Source organism: Stigmatopora argus, chromosome 14 (genome assembly GCF_051989625.1).
Source record: "Stigmatopora argus isolate UIUO_Sarg chromosome 14, RoL_Sarg_1.0, whole genome shotgun sequence".
NCBI classification, from domain to species: Eukaryota; Metazoa; Chordata; class Actinopteri; order Syngnathiformes; family Syngnathidae; genus Stigmatopora; species Stigmatopora argus.
In genome coordinates, this window is record NC_135400.1 from 10,830,150 (window position 1) to 10,851,699 (window position 21,550).

At 40.3% G+C, this 21,550-nt stretch overlaps 1 protein-coding gene and 1 non-coding gene across 5 annotated transcripts; both read left to right on the forward strand.

Moving 5' to 3' along the window:
* Positions 1–287: 287 nt before the first annotated feature.
* Positions 288–20,744, forward strand: LOC144088560 (microtubule-associated serine/threonine-protein kinase 1-like). 4 transcript variants are annotated; one of them, XM_077619037.1, is made up of 28 exons: positions 288–659; positions 765–893; positions 3,720–3,751; positions 6,839–6,933; positions 7,663–7,738; positions 8,279–8,351; positions 9,436–9,596; positions 9,776–9,851; positions 10,380–10,589; positions 10,745–10,846; positions 12,256–12,388; positions 12,904–12,971; positions 13,164–13,240; positions 13,359–13,567; positions 14,134–14,272; positions 14,387–14,519; positions 14,625–14,790; positions 14,883–14,984; positions 15,504–15,626; positions 15,723–15,832; positions 15,961–16,121; positions 16,270–16,529; positions 17,021–17,206; positions 17,278–17,507; positions 17,647–17,769; positions 17,849–17,982; positions 18,085–18,272; positions 18,893–20,744. In XM_077619037.1, the coding sequence occupies exons 2-28, from the start codon at positions 855–857 to the stop codon at positions 20,518–20,520; spliced, it is 5,034 nt and encodes a 1,677-aa protein (XP_077475163.1). In that variant the 5' UTR covers positions 288–659; positions 765–854; the 3' UTR covers positions 20,521–20,744. The 4 variants fall into 4 exon arrangements, with proteins under 4 accessions (XP_077475163.1, XP_077475164.1, XP_077475165.1 ...); XM_077619038.1 differs by having other exon boundaries at positions 288–893; positions 17,024–17,206; XM_077619039.1 differs by having other exon boundaries at positions 288–893; positions 3,723–3,751.
* Positions 5,967–6,038, forward strand: trnat-cgu (transfer RNA threonine (anticodon CGU)). Its single transcript has one exon. It is a non-coding gene; the product is annotated as a tRNA-Thr (tRNA).
* Positions 20,745–21,550: the final 806 nt, after the last annotated feature.

The following is a 21,550-nucleotide window of genomic DNA, read 5'->3' on the forward strand; positions in this document are numbered from 1 at the left end:
TTCTCTCTCCCTCCATCTTTCTGTTTAGCTATCCAGTGTCACTATCTATGGTGCTGATTTTCGCTCCCTGAGCCAGTTACATGCAACCCGGTGCAAAACAAGTGTGAACGAAATCGACAACAGGAGCGACGCGTCATTGCGTGTAGCTCCAATACGGTATTGCGAGGGGTGTGCGTGGAGGATGGGGGAGGAAGGGGGAGGAAGAGGAGGGGCGAAAGGGAATCCCAGGAAAGAGTCACACAAATATCGCGTTGCTGCTTCTGCTCCAGCTTGCCCAGTTCTATTGGAAGTGAGGTTGGACCACCCAACGAGAGGGGGAAACGCCATTAAAAAAATGATCGTTCATTTGAATCGATAGGGGAATTATGCGTCTGACTGAGCGAGGAACTCCAGGATACATAAATAGGTATAATATCTTCTGACTGCGGGGCGTCATATAGACATTTGCCCCAGCTGGGCTTTCCAAGTCGCAATTCTCGCGTGGAAAGAATCTCGCGTTTCTTGTGGATGCCGTTGTGACACAGCAGGACAAGTCAGAACCGAGTGAGCGCTTCTCCATAGGAGTCAGGAGCTCAAATGAGGAGAGTCTCGGTATCGGACGGGAAGACCTCCGGCTGCTCGTCAAAGATGCTCGGACAACAACCGCACGACTGTCAACAGTGAGCTTCTCCTCAATGTCTTCTTAGAGCAGACACAATGGGGCTGCGTGACATTTGTGTCATTTCGTGCTCCTCCTCGACGTGACATCGGACCTCGCGGCTCAGGACTTGCGGTGCAGTCCCCCCACAGACAAAACGCACAAAAAAGGAGCCGACGAGCTGACGATTTTATTGTCATTTGCACTTCATCAAGACATGGATGACTCGGGTATAATACGACGTCGGAGGTTGCAGGTGAGCTCATGCCGGACATCGCCTTTCTGTGACGTGATCTTAGAAACGTAGCCTTCCTAGGCCTGCTCGATATACCGATTTCATGAATTAATTATCTCATTTTTATTGAGAAATATTCACAAATTATTCATTCAAGTTCGTGTTGATGTGGTTACTTTTTTGTTGGCAAAAAGACATTTATTATCTAATCAGGTATTCATGAGATTATCCCATGAGAGTTGGCTTCTTTGTGTCTTTAGTGCTCTGTAGTATTTGGTTGGGTGGTGACAGCAGAAGTAGGCGGACGAAGATGCTATTTAAAATTTCAACTTTAGATTCATTACTTTTGTCCTACATGCAACAAATTTTCAACTTCTTTTAAGCTTTATCCATCTCTTGTTATTCTTTTTCCTTCATTGGCTCCCATTGACTGCGATAGAAGCCCAACCCATTTATCCTTATCTCAACTTTTTTCTCCTTAACGATTTACCCTGAGAGAATGATCACAAACATGGACATCACATGTCTCAAGTATAAAAATAATACCTAAATTAATCAAATAGATGAATAAAATCTCCAACATCCTCTGCTAATTGCACCCAATAATACATTAGAGTGGATTTTCTATTTTACTTTCAAAGTATTTAACTTATTGACAACGATAGCCATCCAATTCATTTCAATTAGAAGCATGGTTGTCACGTTCGTGCTTCATTGACCGCCAAGGGTTGAATGAATAAAACGCATGATTGACATGGAGCGGTTCTTACTGTGTACTCATCGCTCAACATTTAATCAGCCATTTAATTATCATCCTAACACTGTAAAACTTGTCAGTGTTATTGGAACAATCACATGAAAAACTCATCTAAATATGCAAAGCAACATTTAAATATAACTGCACAACAACAGTAAGAATCAATAATGCTTTAAACACATGAAAAGCAACAGGAAAAATACGTACATCACCCCAAATGTAAAATCCAACAGTTTTAAGCAGCACAAACTAGGCATTTTGTAAAGTAGTCGTTGTTTTTAAAATATAAATTCATTCCATATGAAGTTTACTAACTCTTTCATTGCCATTGCACTTAATGGCGAATGTTCATTCGCTGCCAGGCCTCCCAGTTCAAAAAGATTGGACGTCTATCGCCATCAGTGGCAACCAACTAGTTAATTCACTGTTAAAATGTAATTTCCTATGTGAGCCCAACGGTGAAGGGGAGGAGGGAGATGTTTTCGCTTTTTTTTCCCTGTGATGCTTACCTTTCCCAGTAGTATCGTAAATATGAATAGATGAGCATATGTAGGCCAAACAGTGTTTGACAAAATGTCGCTAATGAATTGTACCAACTGCGTGCTGCTCCAAACCACTGTGCTCATCCATTCTGAAGCTTCCCGCTTAATCATGGGTCATACACCCCCCACCCTCAATCTCTGCATGATTCAGTCATCTGTACGGAGTAGAGATGAGCAGCCTGCCGGGCGGAGCGCAGCCTCTTCTGCGCATGTGCGCACATCACTGTACATTTATTTTCATTTATACGGGGTGTTAGTGATATGCCAGCCACAAATTAAGATTGCTCGCAAAGGCTCATAATTGTACTTTGAAGCTGGTTAATGGAAATTGACCCCTATTACAGCGTAGAGAATAGAAAGGTACCAAGGAAAGATTAGTAGTGAAATGCACTGATGATTTCGTGTCTCGGCTCCTCGTCGTGCTGCCATGATGTATATCAAGGGCTGCGGGGAAATTCATCATCATTTTGTCAGGCTTATTACAAAGTCATTGTTGGATGAGGTGGGGGAATGTCTGGCGGAAGTTATGGACATATCCAAAAATTGGGGGTGGGCGACTTAGCTCTTCTGATGTTACATGAGCAAATAGGATAGAATTATTTGTTGACATTTGATTGGCTTGCTTTGTCACTCCCTTGGGTCTCATCAAGCCAACTGTCGCTTGCTCTCTTCATCTTTCACACACACACAATTCTTTGTGCACCATATGGTGAAACACCCCCCTCCCATGCAGTTAGGGGTGAGGGGCCAAACATGATGCATTGTCTTAAAATGATGAACATGAATTTAGGGTTTTGCCATTAGCAGACTTGATTACATTTGAAATGTGTGTGTATGTGACGATATAAACTGGAGATGCACTCTCAGTTTCCATATTACTGCACGTGAATGCCTCCAAGCACTACACCAATGGGGATTCTTTTTGCACTGCCATTTTCAGTCTTGTTTTGCGGTTATCTTCATAGGTGCAAAATCTATGGCGGGGCTTTTGGAAATCATCCTCTCTTGGGCTCTGTCGACTCAGGTTCAATTAAGCTGATCAATGAAGGACAAAGTGTAGAGGGATCAGTGGCTATAATATTTAGACGTCTTTGTGAGGAAGGATTTGTTAACATAGTATATTGTAAAGCGTCAGGGACATGCTGGTTTAAGGAAAGTCCATCCACAGACGTGCTATGATTAAAAGGAAGAAAACTATGGTTTTTTTGTGATGACACTCAGCACCAAGCGGTATTTGTTGACCACATACTACACTCACACACATATGTAAACATTAAGCTAATAATTACCTGGTCTGTGGTAACCAGGTCGTCAATACATGCCTAAGAGAACCGTAACAATTTTAACCTCCATGTGACAGGAGAACATAAATAAATCATCCACTCCGAATAGATAGGCCATCTATAACTGGTCACTGTTTTTTTTAATCTACATTTTCTTCTTCTGCTCATATTCTCTGAATAGTATACATATTACATATTAAGCTGCAATAAATTATGTATTTTTCTTTACCTGATCTCTTTTCTATTGTGTTTATCTTTTATCCAGAAGGATTTGCCTCTGCCTCGCAAGAGCAGCAGGTGAGTGTTAATTCTCCTCAATTCTCTTATGCTATTTTCTTCACTCATTTTTTTTTGTTATAACTGAACAAGTGCAAAAGTGTTTGTGGTGCGAAATGTGTGGGTGGGAAGGTGGAGAGATGTTTGGGAGCCTGTCGAACTCCGGACGCTGCCCTTGGTGCTGAAAGCCTGTAATGCGGCTTAGTCTCAGTTGTTATTAAATGGTTCTAAATAATTTGCAGTTTAAAAAGCAAACCAGCGCAGGGAGGACGTGCAAACTCCACACACGAAGGTCGGAACCCAACAGGGAATTGAACCCTCGAACTCAGAACTGTGAGGGGGACGTATTATTTATTATATTCAGAAATATTTTAAATGATTTAACACAGGGCAGCCCGGTGGCTGAGTGGTTCTAATTCTGTACAAGCAGTAACAACATACTTAGGAGGTATGCCGTCGAGGAAAAATGTGACAAGCGAGGAAAAGAAATTGGCAGCAATTTTGGAATAAGCGTACCAATTTTATTTTTTATCAACATCCAAATTCAACATTATTTTCTGCCACGTAATCTAGAATTTATCAGAGAAGCACACATTCAATTTCACTCTTTATCTGCTGCTTTCATCACGGACAAGTGCAGTGTCCCTGCGGAAGGGCCGAAAGGGATAAATGGAGGAGTTCAATTTTGAAACACCCAACCGCACGTCCATCAAACGCATTCAGGGCGCAGTGCAACCGAACAATATAAATTGTCCCCACAGACATACGGCAAGTGGTTAAGTTGGCCGTTGGAAGATTTACGACATAGCTCTCCCATAGTCTCTTCTTGCAGCTGTAATAACCTTATACTTTATGGAACTCCTGTGGAAAAACAACCCGAATGGATTTTCATTTTTCTCCAGCCTAACAATTTATCACTTTATTCCACCGCCTCATGGTGTTAAATCTTTCCCATGGGGTCCGCCTACGTCCCCACTGACCATCTTCTCTATGAATACTACTCATATCGGAATCAAACCCTCTTCCATCCATCTTGCCTTTCCATTTTACCTCCACCACCTGAAATAAATGTCATTTAAGAGTTTATTCCTTAACGTAAACGCACAACAAACAAACAATCTTAGCGTTTTAGTTAAATTAACTCATTCCCTGCCACTCACTGCCATTAACAGTGACATAGTTTATCAATTCCATATATATAACTGGGTTAGATGGCATTGAGTGAGCATGTTTAACTTCCATTGACGGGCCTAGGTGTCCATTCCAATTGGACTGAGACAAAGTCACAGACCCTTACTAGTCTTCCTTTCTTGGAAAATCTCTAAGTATGCTGAAGATGTTATATAACAGTCCACATTTGCTTTCGTCTTTATCCATTGGTTGTTTCCGTTGCCTACAGTAAAAGCTTTTTACTCATCTTTAAGTGCACAAATGGGAGCTGTGGGAAATAAAAGAACCCTCAACACCATAACCATTTTGAGGAAAAATGGCACATAATCCCTTGTTGCCTATTTGCTGCGCCGCCTTCATTTTCTGCGAACACTCACCAGTGTACTATGAAATACGGTCGTAGCGCTGTAGTGCATTTTGTTCATTAGTTCATTTGCCCGTCCAAATCCAAATGGGTTGGACGTCCATCGCCATCAGTGGCACTGAAGAATGAGCTAAGATTCTTAAATTGTCAACAATAGTCACATACCCAATAGAGGTGATGCTGATTTTAATGTATTTGCTGAGGGAAATTTCCTGAACATGATTAAATGTCATAAACGAGTTGACGGCTTAACGTGCTGTTGGCAATGAGTATCGAGATATGCGTACCAAGATGTGAACAAGTGAGACATCTAAGGATGATGAACGCACAGAGGGTGGAAAAAGTGGGAGGTTATGCAAGAGGTGAAGGATAAAAAGGCTGAGATAGAGTGAAGGGCCCTCGGGTGATATCACTCCCATTAGGACTCCACTTGTCGAGGTTGCATGAGTTTACACGGCACGCATTCTAGCTTTTACTGCCACACTCATTCTTTCTTCCTTTTGTATTGGCTCCTGATACTTTCTTTTCGCCTCCCGAGTCCTTCTTTTATGACATTCATGCACAGCTAGGAGGGAAATTGTCCACTCATTACTTCTACGCCATTTTAAAAACAATAACATTGTGTTGTGATACTTTAAAGTGGATATGTACTCATTTAACAAAAGCAATTAGATTACGCCTGACATTTGGTACTGTGTCAGAGGTGCGGTGGCCAAGTGGTAAGGCGTTGGTCTCGTAAACCAAAGATCATGGGTTCAAACCCCATTCGTACCTATGGGCAAGATTGACAATGAGAACCATCTGTGTTTCAATTCTAAGACACTTCTTTGTCTATTTGATGTTGTTGTCTTTTGAAGCTGTCATTTAAGGTGATAGCGACATATTATTGTGTGTGTGTGTGGTTGTCTTCTGAACGCACAAACATTCTTTGTAACTGTTCAAGCCATCAGACCACTCCAGGGCAGCAATGTGAATTACCCTAGAGAATGTCTTTTTTGTTTTGTTTTTAAGTGCTACTTTTCCACCAAGAGATTTCAGAATGGTAGGGGTCCAGCGGCACTTGAATTTCAAAAGCCTTTTCTCATCGTTCCTCCCTCAATGTATTGGAACTAGTATTCTGTTTGATCCTATCGCTCATGTACTTTTCACTTTCTCCCTCATAGGAGGACACAACTGAGGATACATGCTTCCTAAAAGCAGTAAATGCAACCATGTTTGATGGATATTTCTACTGCTACAGTGAAAGTCCCTAGACAAGGCAGACTATTTTACAATATACAAAAATATATTCAACCCCAATTCCAAATAAGTTGGGACATTGTGTTAAGCAAAAATAAAAACAGGATTCAATTATCAAACTGATCAACAGATTTTTTTTATTAACAAATTATCATTAACCACCCTTTGTGGCTTTAACAAATTGGGATAGGGTCATCTTTACCACAGTGTTCCATCACTTTTCCATGTACAAACCTTCATTAAATGTTTGGGAACTGAAAACTCAAATTAATGAAGCTTTGGAGCTTTCATTTTTGTAATGTACTGTACGTATATGTTTCTGCTTTTACCTGCAGCTGTCGAACAAGCAACAGGAAGAGTCTAATCTTGACAACCACCTCCCCCACTCTTCCTCGACCACACTCTCCTCTACCTCTCCCTGGACACCTTGGTAAGTACAGACGCTTGCGATTGGACATAAAATCGGCAATTGTTCAGGCTGGTATGAACATCAGAAAAAGGTTGAATGTCTCCATGAAAGAATATTTTTCCATCGTATTTTTTTGTGAATTTCAAACGGATTAAATAAGAAATAAATGACCTATGGTTTCCACTTTAAGTATAGACAATGACTGACATCCTATCACGGGGGTGTTTTCATTATTCTGCTGTGAATTTGAATCTGTTCATCATCAGTAGACAATCGACTATCGATGTCAATGCTAGCAATGGGGTAAGAATGGCTTACGGCATCAAACTATGAGACGGCCACAATAATAAAATTTTCAACAAAATATTGATATAAAAAAATGCACAATACCTTTGTCAAGATAACAAATGATATAAAACATTTTTTTGTATTTACTAGGAATTAACAAATATTTACACCATTACTATTAAGACTAGTGCCAAGCCAAATTTCTCCACAAGTAAAACAAATGTCAACAATTATAACATTAATTAATAAATAGCGGGATTAAAAACAACAATAAATCGTATTTATTTTGATTTTTTACAATTAAATGTGATAAATGGATACATTTCAATATTGATACTTTGAAATTTTACGCTCATTTTGACAACCCCATCAGTATACTTAAGTGCTACATTTGGATACGTACCAGTAAATCATTTATTCCTATTTATGACTTGTGTTTCTTAATTCTTGTCATCCCTGCAGGAAGCAGTCCACTGGACAGTCCGAGAAACTTCTCTCCTAGCAACCCTGCTCACTTCTCCTTTTCCTCTTGCAGAAGGTCACTCTCCTTACAGTGCTTCCATTTGCAACGTTTGCTCTTTCTTGTTTATGTTATGATTTGTAAAGGGAACGAGAGCGCGTGGGGAGGGAGGACGACAAATCCCCACCGGATAAATGATCCAGGAGGTGTTGTTGTGTGAAGTCCTACACATGCTGGCAAACAGGCCACTTGCCTCTCTTGTTGCACTCAAAGCTTCTGGCAAGCAAAGAGGCTGACTCATGTGTGATTGGGCCAAACCATTACAACCACAGCCACCCTGTGTTTACTGACTCCTCACCCGTGTGAGTGGACAGGTGGCTTTGTTGTGGTGCATGGATCATGTGCACGAATATGGCACACACTTTAATTATGGGGATGCTCTGAAAAGCAAAGCCCTCCACATAATATTTATTGTGTTGTTTTTTTCCATCCTATTTTTATAAAGGCCACATAGCCAATTTACACTGTTGCAACTTCCAAATCTCATTTTTTTTCTAGTGATAATATTAGCTTAAGTACACATGACGCCTTTAAATTTTGCATTTGTGGTTTCAACAGAGCTGATGGACGGCGTTGGTCTTTAGCATCTTTGCCTTCATCTGGTTATGGCACAAATACTCCCAGCTCAACGGTAAGTAACTGATTAGAAACCGTTATCTTTCCGTAATCCTCAATTTCAAGCAAAAGAGGCACAAAATTAAACGATTAGGGACTTTGAAAGAAATCCTCCTATTTTCCATCCACCTGCCAATTCTGTTCATCCTTCATTGTGGTAAATTAAAGACAGCAATGATTGATCAGTTTGGAGTGTTAACCAGCCAATAACTGGGTTTATAGAGCTGATGATCTAACATTTGGACTATGCAAAGCCGTTGGAGTAATAACCCCACTTTGCTTTGGGATTGTTCATTGCGTAAGTTCATGTCTTGGGCTAAGGAGGCTGCTTGCCATATGGCTGTCATTGGATGAAAAAGGAGGAGAGCGGGAGTCATTAATAGCACGCTGGTGGAACAAGTAGGACATAGCAAGGGTGGCACAGGATTTTAACTAGGACAGAAATGCATTCACTGACTGACTGCTTTTTATGGTCCATGCACCAAGTAGTTATTTCCTATGGAGGTTCTTTCCTCATCACAAAAATAAAAATAGACTTCAATGCTGATATTGTCAGAAAGCTATTAACTTACCCATGTACAATAATGTAACTGCAGTTTTGTAGAACTTTGCAACAAGATATACTGTTCATTGATTTTAATTTTTTTATCCCATTTTTCACTTTTTTTTTAAGTATCTTTATTATTATGCATAATCTTGTTAGTGGATTCGATGACAAGCACTTTCAATGACCTTTTGTTGTATTGTGCTAGATAAATGTGTTTCCCTTGTCTATGAATAAATATAGATTACTATTCATTAATATGGAAATATATTCTTTATAAAAAATAAAAACATAGATGGGTGGTTCATATGATCATTCAGTTATGTGTAAGGGGTCAAAGTGTCATTGTCTTTCTGCATGTATTCAAACAGTATTTTGCTTTGTTTGTTTTCATACATCCTCTCCTACTGTTTTTCTCGCCCCATGAACAACCCAATTCTTGTTTCCCTTCCTTTTCAACATTCAACATGTGCCTCCCCTTCCGTCCTCTATGCCCATGTGTTTCCTTCTCTGCCTCCCCACTGTCCCGTTTCTCCCATGTTTCGCTATTCTCCAGTCGTCCAGCTCCTCTCAGGAGCGGCTGCACCAGCTGCCCTTCCAGCCCACCATGGATGAGCTTCATTTCCTATCCAAGCACTTTGGAAGCTCGGAGAGCATCACAGATGATGATGGTGGACGCTCCTCTCCACATGCGCGTCCGCGCTCCCGCAGTCTCAGGTCAGCAGCATCATGAATGATAGATAACAGACAGTAAATTTGCATGGCATTGCAACTGCAATATGCAATAACTGTAACAACTGTGTAGGCATGCTTTTGTCTCAGAGTATCGCTTGTTTCTGTTCTGTTTCATTAAAAAGATTTGATTGCAATCATAATTTCTGTGTAACTTCTTCCAGCCCAGGGCGCTCCTCTTCATGCTATGATAACGAGATAGTCATGATGAACCACGTGTACAAGGAGAGATTTCCAAAGGTGAGATGTTGAGATATGCATTAAAAAGTTCTTGCTTGATGGCAAAGATAGACGCATGCAATAAGCCTACTACTACTACTACTCTACTGGTAGGATATACAATAATGAATCCCCTTGTAAGGCTGAACTACAGGCAACACAGGCACCAATAAGTTTGCAATTAATTGTTCAGCCCTGATAAAAACAAAAAAATAGATAAAAAGGGAAAGTCAAAGTTTAGAAAGACAAAACAACTTCATTACTTTGCTTAAAAAAAGAACTTGAGCAGTCATTGACGGCGCTATATGTCCAATAATTCCTTTGCTAATTCGCTGGCAAGCCCTCCCACTTCAAATGGATTGGACCACTATCACTGTCAATGGTAGCCAATGAGCTAACATTTAGACCAAATGAATTATAAGCAGCTTGGACTAAAAATAGAATGTGTTTTTTTTCTTACCTTTGAGCTAGCGTATGTTTGTCTACTGAATGAGTCCAGATGGGCCTCCCCCATTACCATTACCACGCCTTGCCCTTTCTTTCCACCAGGCCACTGCACAGATGGAAGGGAAGCTTGCAGAGTTCATTCACGCTTACTCCCCCGAAAATGTTCTGCCACTGGCTGACGGAGTCCTCAGCTTCATCCACCACCAAATCGCTGAGCTCTCTAGGGACTGCCTGATGAAATCTTGCGAGGGACTCATCACATCTGTCTACTTCTTTGAGCTGCAGGAAAACCTGGAGAAGCTCCTCCAGGACGTAGGTGGAAATAAACAACCACATACGATGCATTACTAACCCAATTAAAATGAATTAATTGCATTATTTGGACCAGAATTAAATGCATGGCAAAAAATCTGTCAATAGAACAATTATTCATTAAAACTTTTTTTTATCTCTGTTCTAATTGGCAGGCCTTTGAACGGTCCGAGAGCTCCGAGGTGGCTTTTGTCACAGAGTTGGTGAAAAAGCTTCTTATCATCATTTCCAGACCTGCTAGACTCTTGGAGTGTCTGGTAAGATGACTCTCAATCCAGTGGTTAAAAAGAATGAATTATATATACTCTTGTTACTGTAACGAAGGCATTCAATGAATGCCCTATAAAGAGTAAAACTTGTTTTATGCTTTCTCTTTCTTTTGTTATGATTCTCTCTTTAAAAAGTTGGGAAAAAAGGAATCTGGAGAAAAAAAGATCTGCGCATTCTGTATTTGGATTGATAGAAACTGTATAAGAAAATGTACTTTAAAAATGGTCTTATAACTAATTTGTTGTTCACTGTCAGTTATATCAACAGGCACAAGTATACAAATATGAATCTTGACATGCAGTTCCAAAAAGTAAGATTGAGTGTTTTGAGAATTGACGTAAAAAAAGTAAAAAAAACCACTTGTTGCTTCATTTTAAATCTTGACGTGTCATTCGTTAAATAAACACTGACACTCACTCATTCAACTAAGCATTATATATACTACATATAAATAAAGTGACATATGCTCCATGTATTTTGGGGCAGGAAATGCGAACAGTTGAAACTGATTTGTGGAAAAAATACCATCTGTCTACCTGGACGCTATTTGCATTTAGATTAAAATTTGCCCTGGCATAGTGTGACTAACCCTCGATGCCTTCCTGTCTGAGTCAGACAGACCGTGACTGTGGTGAGATTTAGAGGTGGAAGATGCCTTGTGGCATGCCGGAGTCTGAGGATTCTGTCGCCATGTCTATCAGTCTCCTCAACCTAGATGAGTTACATATTAACACAGATTTTGATTGGCAGGTGATACATTCAGAGAAGTGGCATCACGAACCTCACAATTGCTGAATGTCACCGATTTTGCATTATATTAAGAGACTGCACATTGCATATTTTGGAGATTGACATTGACTTTATGGAAAGAACATATTTAAATTTGCAAACGGGAATTTCTTAGACCTCTGATTAGGCCTGGGCAATAAATGATTTTATGAATAAATTCAAGTTTTTATAACTTTGTATTTGGGGCTGACAGCAAAATTACGGAAATAGAAAGATATTTGAGACAGAAGTTTTTTTAACTTTATTTACATTGATTAATTCAACATTTAAAGGAGTATCATTTTTCACTTAAATTATTTATCAAATGACCCTAACATTCCAATAGACATAAATGAAACATCTTTTTGGGGGATCACTAACATGGTTCGCAAGGGATAGGGATAGATTTTACCATTTTAAATGATGGTTGTCAATCCTGGATGTTTACAATGGATATCCCACCATCAGCCAATTATCAGATGAGATTTAGAACAAAATGGTTCATTCGCATCCCAATTAAAATGGGTTAGACAACTAAGGATGTCACTGGCAGACATTGAGTTCAATGAATGGCGAGTCGTTGTCCAGCCATTCATCAGTTCATTTGATTTTATTATAAAATATACAGGAATTCAACCCTGAGACGTTCTATCATCTGCTGGAAGCAGCAGAGGATGTTGCCAAAGAGGGTCACCTGATGAAAACTGACATCCCTCGTTATATTGTCAGCCAGTTGGGGCTCACCAGAGATCCAATTGAAGGTGAGGGGGGAAGAAATAAACTACACAAAGGCAAAAGTATTGGGTCACCTAGAGTATACACTACACAGTTTTGTTTAAATCAACTACTACAAAAGGCTTGCTTACTATATTTAAGGATGCTGTATTGTCTTGTTATGTAATTGTGTGAACTTGTGGTACAAAACACAATATTTAATTACTTGTAGCTAAAAAAAATTCTGGATTTTAATTTCAATGTCTGTAGAGCAGTGTATCTTTCATCACACATGTCAACAAACAAATTGGATTTCACTCATTGGCTGCCATTTATGGCAATAGATTCGCTCCTAGCCTTCCCAGTTCAAATGAATTACACATTTATCAGGGAAAAATCGAAATTAAAGTCAAAGCAAAATGATGGAAAGACCCACCTGATAGGATGTTGATGACTTTCAGACTTTTTAGTACATATTTATGTGTGGCACAATAGTTTTGCAACTGTGTACAAACCAACTACCCAAACAATTGATTTTGATTTGCCATATTTTCATTCTCAGAGATGGTAAACCTTGATAGTTATGACAGCGAAGGACCTCTAACACCTGAAACAGATGATTCAACCGAGGTGAGCTAATTATAGAAATTTGACCTTTAGGCCATATTTCCCAACCCTAACTATATTTGCATGCTTATATACCAATACATGTACATACGTATCTGCCCTTGCTTAAGTATAATGCCATGATCACAAAAATTGTGCGTCTTTGGATAGCTAGGTTTCTGCGTAGATAATAAACCAATGTTTTGTTATCCAAAGGGTAAAATTAGAGCAATAAAACCACCAGGTGAAGCAGACTTCCAGACCATCAAACTCATTAGCCATGGGGCATATGGGTAAGTAGCACAGCCAGTTTACTAATGATGATGAACTACAATAGACTGATAATGGATCATATTTGAAAATAATCCTGCATTTGAATCGCTGTGTTGGTTTTTATTTTTATTTTTTTAGTGCTGTGTATCTGGTACGACACTTGGAGACCCGACAGCGTTTTGCCATGAAGAAGATTAACAAACAAAACCTGATTTTAAGGAACCAAATCCAACAGGCCTTTGTAGAGAGAGACATCCTCACATTTGCGGAGAACCCCTTTGTGGTGTCTATGTTTTGTTCTTTTGAGACCCGTCGGCACCTGTGCATGGTCATGGAATATGTTGAAGGTGAGAAAAGCTCATTAAAAACATATGCACAAATCATTTTAACAATTGGCCTTAATCCAATATAGAAAATATACATAAGAAAACAAAAAGCTCCAATATGCACACATGTATACTACTTAAAACTAATATTCTCAAACTATGATAGATTGCCACACAGTACAGTTTGAATCCTATTACAAAGCATATACACATAGTATAAATATACTATCCATTAAATATAATATACACATTTCTAGTATATTTGTTTATGGGTATACGTGATTTGTATATTTTTGTAACACTATATTTTTAAACATCTTTTTGAGCACTCTGAGTGAGTCACATTTTTTTAAAATTCTGTTTCACAATTGTTCCGTATATCAACAGCTTTAATGGAAACAAATATTTGCTTTATAATAGTTCTTGGATATGTCCAACATCACTTAAAACAGCCATCCTACGTGATTTCGTACTGTACAATTTTTACTTTGTGTGGATTGTTTTGAAATAGACTAGATGATATGATTTGAGAGTGTTTAATGTTGATATCAGTGACAAACTTAACAAGTTAAGAATCCATCTCTCAGGAGGAGACTGTGCAACTCTGCTGAAGAACATTGGGGCGTTGCCAGTGGAAATGGCCCGGATGTACTTTGCTGAAACCGTCCTTGCTCTTGAGTACTTGCATAACTATGGTATTGTCCACCGCGACCTAAAGCCTGACAAGTAAGACGTTTTGCCCAATAAATGAATAGGAATTCCATTTTTTTTTAATGACAATCATGTCAATGAATTTAAACCTCTGTGTCTAAATGGACAATTTGTCATTTTTTGACTCAGCCTTCTTATAACATCAATGGGCCACATCAAGCTTACTGACTTTGGTCTGTCCAAAATGGGTTTGATGAGTCTTACCACTAACTTATATGAAGGACACATCGAGAAGGACACTCGGGAATTCTTGGATAAACAGGTAGGGGAGTGTTCACAAATCTTACATATCTTCCAAAGGCATATTCTGCTGTGAATTTAAATGAGTTTAACAAATATTAACTATTAAACACATTTTTTTCAATAGGTGTGTGGAACTCCAGAGTATATTGCTCCCGAGGTCATTCTTCGTCAGGGTTATGGAAAGCCAGTGGACTGGTGGGCGATGGGTATTATCTTGTATGAGTTCTTGGTGGGGTGTGTGCCCTTCTTTGGAGACACTCCGGAGGAGCTGTTTGGACAGGTCATATCAGGTGAGAAATCAATCGAGCGTTTTCAAATCTAAATGTGATATAGACCATTTTATAGATATATTTTTTCTTCCTCTTTTTCGTATCCACCATAGATGACATTGTCTGGCCTGAAGGAGATGAAGCGCTCCCTTTTGATGCCCAACATCTCATCGCCTCTCTGTTACAGACAAATCCACTTGTTCGATTAGGAACAGGTCAGAAATTTAGACGCTGTTTCACATTCCTGAAACCTTTTAAACCACAATCTCAAATAAATAGGTTACTTATAAGAGAACTCAAGAACTAATAAAGGGATTATTATCAAACTTAAAGTATAAATTGGTAATATGAAATGGAAGAGGTCATTATTTTTGGAGAATGAGGTTAAATGTCACATAGGTCAGAAAATGAATTTTGTTGCAACTCAATAATGAATAGAGGGATAACTATCAAACTTAGAATATGTTTATTATAAGAAATAAAAGAAGTGATTCAATTGGGGATAATGAGCGTCAATGATTCCACAACTCAAGAACGTGCCCAACCTACCAAATATGGTGATGCTTTGAATTTGTCTGCTTAGAATGTTAGACTGGTCTCTTAGAATGTTCCTCTTTTTTTGGATACTCTATTTTATATATATGAATAGTTGCTATTTATTGACTCTTCTTCAATCCCTCTTCTCTCCGTGTACATGAGATCACTGACTCCAACCCTAATTTTTTACCTGGCAGGGGGTGCTTTTGAAGTGAAGCAGCACTCCTTCTTCACAGAGGTGAACTGGAACAGCTTGCTGAGACAAAAGGCTGAGTTCATCCCTCACCTGGAGTCAGAGGAGGACACCAGTTATTTTGACAGTAAGTCTCCTGCTGTGAATGGAGGGTACGACGCCACATCAGCACCCCAACAAAAGTGATAAGTTTGCTGTCTTCCCTGTTGTCTTCCTTCCTCAGCACGATCAGAGCGCTACCATCACGTGCATTCATACGAGGAAGATGATACTAATGATGATGAGCCCGTGGAGTTGCATCGCTTTTCTTCATGTTCGCCCCGCTTTAGCAAGGTAAAATCTTTCAGTGCCACAATTTAGATGTCCAATCCATATGAGCGGGGAGGGTTAATTTGTGGGCACTGATGACATTTATGCAACCAAGAAATTAACTCCTAGTTTTACATTGCCCGCAAATGCAGGTGTACAGCAGCATGGAGCATTTATCACAGCTGGAGCATAAACCACCAGGCGTCACTTTACGGGAGCACAAAGTTCCAAGAGAAGATCGAATGGCCAAGAGAGAAAGCATGGGTAGTTTTACGCTCAGGGACAAGAACTGGAGGACCGGATCTCCCGAGATGTGAGTGGCAAATACTCAAAAACAGGAAAGAAAATGAATGAATTAAATGAGACTTTCCTAATTCGAAGCATTCAGAATAATTGTTCATGACTTCAAGAGAAAAAATAATAATAAATACTATGCACAAACATTGTTTGTTTTGTTATAGGAAGCGTTTGTCCTGCTCTGAGTCTTCATTCACTGAGAGCGACTATAGTCCTCCATCTGGGGCCCGAAGGAGGTTCTCGGCTCTTATGGACACGCACCGCTTGGCTTCACCTCTAGAAGTTGATTCCGAACATTCCCTATCGAGGGGCCAGCCACAAGTGAAGGCCAGGGGAAGCTCACTGGAAGGGGCCATTGGTGCCATCTCCTCTCAAAGCGATCTGAAGACATTCCTTAAAGAAAACAATGGGTTCACAGCTGGAGGTTAGAAGAGTACATTCAATTAAATGCATGACCTTATTGTATGTGTATGTACAGTAAGTCATTCCAGAATTTCAGGACATTTTTAAATAATACACTTACTTGAACATGCAGATTCTGGGTTAATTTATTTGTCCTTTGGCCGAATCTTCTTGAAAATATTTTGGGGGAAAAAGTGAAGTACCCACTAAAGTATTTTTTTCTCATCCTGCCCTTCCCAATGACCGAATTTAAACAGTTAACTCTCCCATTGACCATTGAGGACATCCAATCCATTGTTTATTTACTGGATTGGACTAGTGACAAACTCTGCAAAATTCACAGCAGGAGCATGATTGGACACCATATAATTGGATGTCTATCACTTTCAATGGCACTGAAGGAGTTAAGATACGAGTGAAGGCTTGATTTTCAAAAGCCAATACCCAAATATTTAATACCCAAACATTCCCCATTTCTGGATGACCTGCATCATGCTATAATGTTTTATCTAGCAGCCAGCGCTACAGTTCTGGGGGTGCCGGAGCCGCAAGGGCCCAGAGGAGCCACCACGGACTTGGTTCTCAGAAGAGTTCGGCACCAGCAGCTCTCGGCCGAAGGAGAAAAATGGAACTCTCGCCCGGGAAATAAAGTCATTAAATCTGCTTCTGCCACAGCTTTATCTGTCATCATTCCTGCAAGTAAGATATTACACTACAGCCTTAACTCTCAAACCTAAAATGTTGTAACTTAATAATTCTCCTTTTCTCAGTGGAACAACATGGCGCCTCCCCCCTGGCGAGCCCTATGTCTCCTCGATCTCTCTCATCCAACCCCTCCTCTCGAGACTCGTCTCCCAGTCGAGATTACTGTCCGGTGGTTAACGTCCTCCATTCCCCGATCACAATCCATCGCTCGGGAAAGAAGTACGGCTTTACTCTCCGAGCAATAAGAGTCTACATCGGAGACAGTGATGTTTACAGCGTACACCACATGGTCTGGGTGAGTTATCATGGCGTGGACCTTGTTCCCAATGGTATCTGCCCAGGTTATATTCCACAGTAGGCTTGAATTTAAATTTCCTTGAGCTGTAGGAACCCCACGGTTATCTCCTTGATCAAGCCGGTTGCTTTATTTTCAGCATGTGGAGGATGGAGGCCCCGCCCAAGAGGCTGGACTTAATGCCGGTGATCTCATCACTCATGTAAATGGGGAGTCTGTTTACGGTCTTGTCCATACAGAGGTGGTGGAGCTCATTCTGAAGGTCAGGTGGAGTTATCTCTCCACGCAACTCCGGTAAATAATGTGCTTGTAAATTAACATGTGTAATGTTTAATCTCCAGAGTGGAAACAAGGTGACCGTTACAACGACTCCCTTTGAGAACACCTCCATAAAAGTGGGACCTGCACGTAAGACGAGCTATAAATGCAAAATGGCCCGACGTAGCAAAAGGCCAGGAGCCAAAGAGGGGCAAGAGTGAGTTCATCGCCAAATGCAATCATGAGCAAACAATCGATAAACAGTGTTTAGCTTGTCGCCATTGGCCTCATTGCTGTTCTTCTTTTGGATATGTTACAGAAAGAAGCGGAGTTCCCTGTTCAGAAAAATAACCAAGCAGTCCAATTTGCTCCACACTAGTCGGAGCCTATCCTCTTTGAATCGCTCCCTATCATCTGGGGACAGTCTACCCGGATCTCCCACCCATGGCTTTTGTGCCCGCTCGCCTACTCAGAGTTATCGATCCACTCTGGAAACTCCTTACGTGGGTTAGTATGGGTAATCGTCAGCACTACATTATTTTTCATTGCCATTCCTACATGCCTGATAGTGCTTAATTATTACATCAAATTCATAATCAAAATACAATTGTGGAAAAAATAGATCCCATAACGGAAAATGATACAAAAGTCAAACAACTATACTTTTTTTACATACTAAACAAGTATAAATCTGTTGCATTTAAATAGATAAGATTACTACCATACCCTACATTAATTTTCTCAACCTTCATCAAATGCAAGTACAATGTGTGGAAGAACATCTAAAAATAATTAAGGACAAGTATGTAAATAATTCGTACCTCTTAAAAACTTCCTCTAAATTGCTGCTCACTGTGTGATACAATGTCTTAAATGGTTAGTTTTGTGAAGTCCTGAAAAGCATTAGGAATTATGCAATTTTTCTTAGACTGGGAGCGACTGGTCGGTCTTTGGAACAATGCGAGGTTTTTGTGGAAGTAGTAGTCAATTAATAGACAATACTTGATGAGTAGGCAGTTCATTCTGGGATAGTCACATTTAATTTGCTAAAATAGTAATGGTAATAATACAATTTTTGCTTTATTAACAATTGTCTACCATGGACTGATGTGTTATTCTCCCCACAGGCACTTCCTCACAGAGCAGTTCCACAGCCTCAAGCACCCCCAATTCCCCAGCCACATCTCACCACATGAGGCCCAGCTCCCTGCACGGCCTTTCGCCTAAACTTCACCGCCAGTACCGCTCGGCTCGCTGCAAATCTGCTGGCAACATTCCCTTATCGCCGTTAGCGCACACCCCCTCACCCACCACGTCTTCCCCTCCCCCTCTGAGCGGCCACACGGTAGGCAGCTCCAACACCACGCAGATGTTCCCCGTCAAGCTACACTCGTCGCCACCCGTCGCCCGTCCTCGCCCCAAGAGCGCGGAGCCACCCAGGTCCCCCCTCCTGCAACGAGTGCAATCCGCGGAGAAGCTCGGAGCGCCCGGTCTACCTTCCTCCTCATCTTCATCCTCGTCACCTTCTCCCCTGATGGGAGGGGTGTGCCTACGCAAGCACAGTCTGGAGGTGACCCATGGGGACTACAGGAGAGAGTCCTTCCACTGTGAGCACAGCTTACAGAGTCTACTCGAGATGGAGGGAGAGAATGGACCTGTTCCACCTTCTCCTTCTTCCTCTTCCTCCCCTTCTCCCCCTTTGGGAGGAGAAACCAGTAGTTTGAAGCCTGTTAGAAGGCTTGGAAGGCAGGAATCACCACTCAGCCGTGACACGGTCTTACCGGTGACCGAGAAAGATGCTCAAACCGCGGCGTCTGATCTCACTGCATGCAATACTGAGACCAAAACGACGGCAGGTGAATCCGGACTCGTCCCAAGTAAAACATTATCATCCTCAGGGGTTCCACAGATTTCAGCTGCAATTGAGACAAGCTCTTCTCCAGTAGTCGCCACTGAGACCAAGTCAAAACCAGGGGTGAGACCTTCAAATACAAACATTGCAACTTCTGGAACGACTGTCGCTAAGAGCAAAACTTGTGAGAAAGTTCCCACTCCAGGGGTAACAAAGTGCCACCAACCACAAGAGAGAAAGCAGAAGGATGCACAGATGGAAAGCACATCTTCCACTAAAACTCTGGGAAGTGCCGAAGACAAAACAAAATGCGCAGAGAAAAGTGTTACTCGCAAAGGATCAACCACAGAGTCAACCAGACCTCGTAAAGGCACAGAGACTGTTGAGAAAGAGATCAGTGGTAGTGATAAAAAAACAGAGATGACCAAAATGAAAGGTCCTGCAACCCCACTGCCAACCACAGCGCAGGTCCAAAATGCAGGAAATGTACCAGTTGCTATCAGCTCCAAAGTGGAAAGAGCATCAAAGAGTTACCGTGGGGTGAAAGAGGATAGGGCACACCTGGAAGTGTTGGAAGAAAACCCAATGTCCCCTTCTTCTAATGCATCTTCTCCTTGTTCCAGCAAACCACGCAGCATGTCCCCCGGAGACCGAGCCAGCTTCGTAACACAGCTCACAAGCGTGGCCAAAACGGTCCTGGGGCCCATGAAGGGAGGGTCGCAAGATGTTTCCAAGGTCAAAGACACGAGTAAGGCAAGTGATGAGAAACGAGGCACCTCAATGGGGAGAGCGGAAGCTTCAGGTGGGACCGGACGACGTGGGGCTCAAATACCATCTGCTGCTGGTAGTGCTCTCCAGTTTGAGAAAGGAAACAATCGGAGCTCAAAGCATCCTTCATCCTGATAGACGAGCAAAATACCTAATGCATTGCCTTTTACTGTAGAAGCATTCAAACATATCATGTGATTTTTAAATTAAACATAGATGCCTGAAGAGAAATAATCTGCATCCGAAATTTTGGACATGTTTGTCAAGATGCATTGCCTACTGTTTAAAAATGTGTGTGTGTAGCATATTAGCATATTAGAGACCTGTGGATGTCTTTGTCATTGTGCTATATGTGAATATATATATATATATATATATATATATATATATATATATATATATATATATATATATATATATACATATATATATATAGATATATATACACACATATATGTATATATATATACACATATGTGTATATATATACACATATATGTATATATACACGGGTATATATATACACATATATGTATATATATATACACATATGTGTATGTATATACACATATATGTATATATATACATATGTGTATGTATATACACATATATGTATATATATACACATGTGTATATATACATATATGTATACATCTATGAAAAAACACTGCATGTTTTACATGAAAAATGTACAGAAAAATAGACATTGAACAAGCAGGTAAAAAGTAAAAAAAAACTACATTAAAATGAAATACAAAGGACCTTGAAGTAGTAAACACTGTGAACAATTTTGCAACCATCACAACATGTAAACCACATTCCATTTATTTAGTTTGGTTAATCTGAGTTAGCATAATGATATCATCGTCATGTGTCGTAATATAATGGAGAAAAAAAAGACTAGAGTATGATAGCCTGGACCAAAATACCAAAATAATTGTTATTAAAGGAACTGGTTGAGTGGTTAAAGGGCTGTAATCCGTGTAGGGTAATGTTAATGTATGATATGAAATTGCACAGGGACACTATGCAATGTGTTGATAATGCCACTTTAGGTGTCTAGGTTGACTATGTTTACATTGTGTTGTCAACCAGTAGAGGTGAAAAAAATAAATAGTTGCAATAAGCAGAACAAATATATTTTGCTTTCCAAGTTGTCCCTTTT

What these genes read in the sequence shown, in the direction of transcription:
- LOC144088560 (XM_077619037.1), top strand. Translation starts at nt 855, where the DNA reads ATGGATGACTCGGGTATAATACGACGTCGGAGGTTGCAG. An exon ending in TGGAGAAGCTCCTCCAGGAC is followed by an intron (nt 10,590 to 10,744) that starts GTAGGTGGAAAT and finishes TCTAATTGGCAG; the next exon opens with GCCTTTGAACGGTCCGAGAG. An exon ending in CTAGACTCTTGGAGTGTCTG is followed by an intron (nt 10,847 to 12,255) that starts GTAAGATGACTC and finishes TAAAATATACAG; the next exon opens with GAATTCAACCCTGAGACGTT.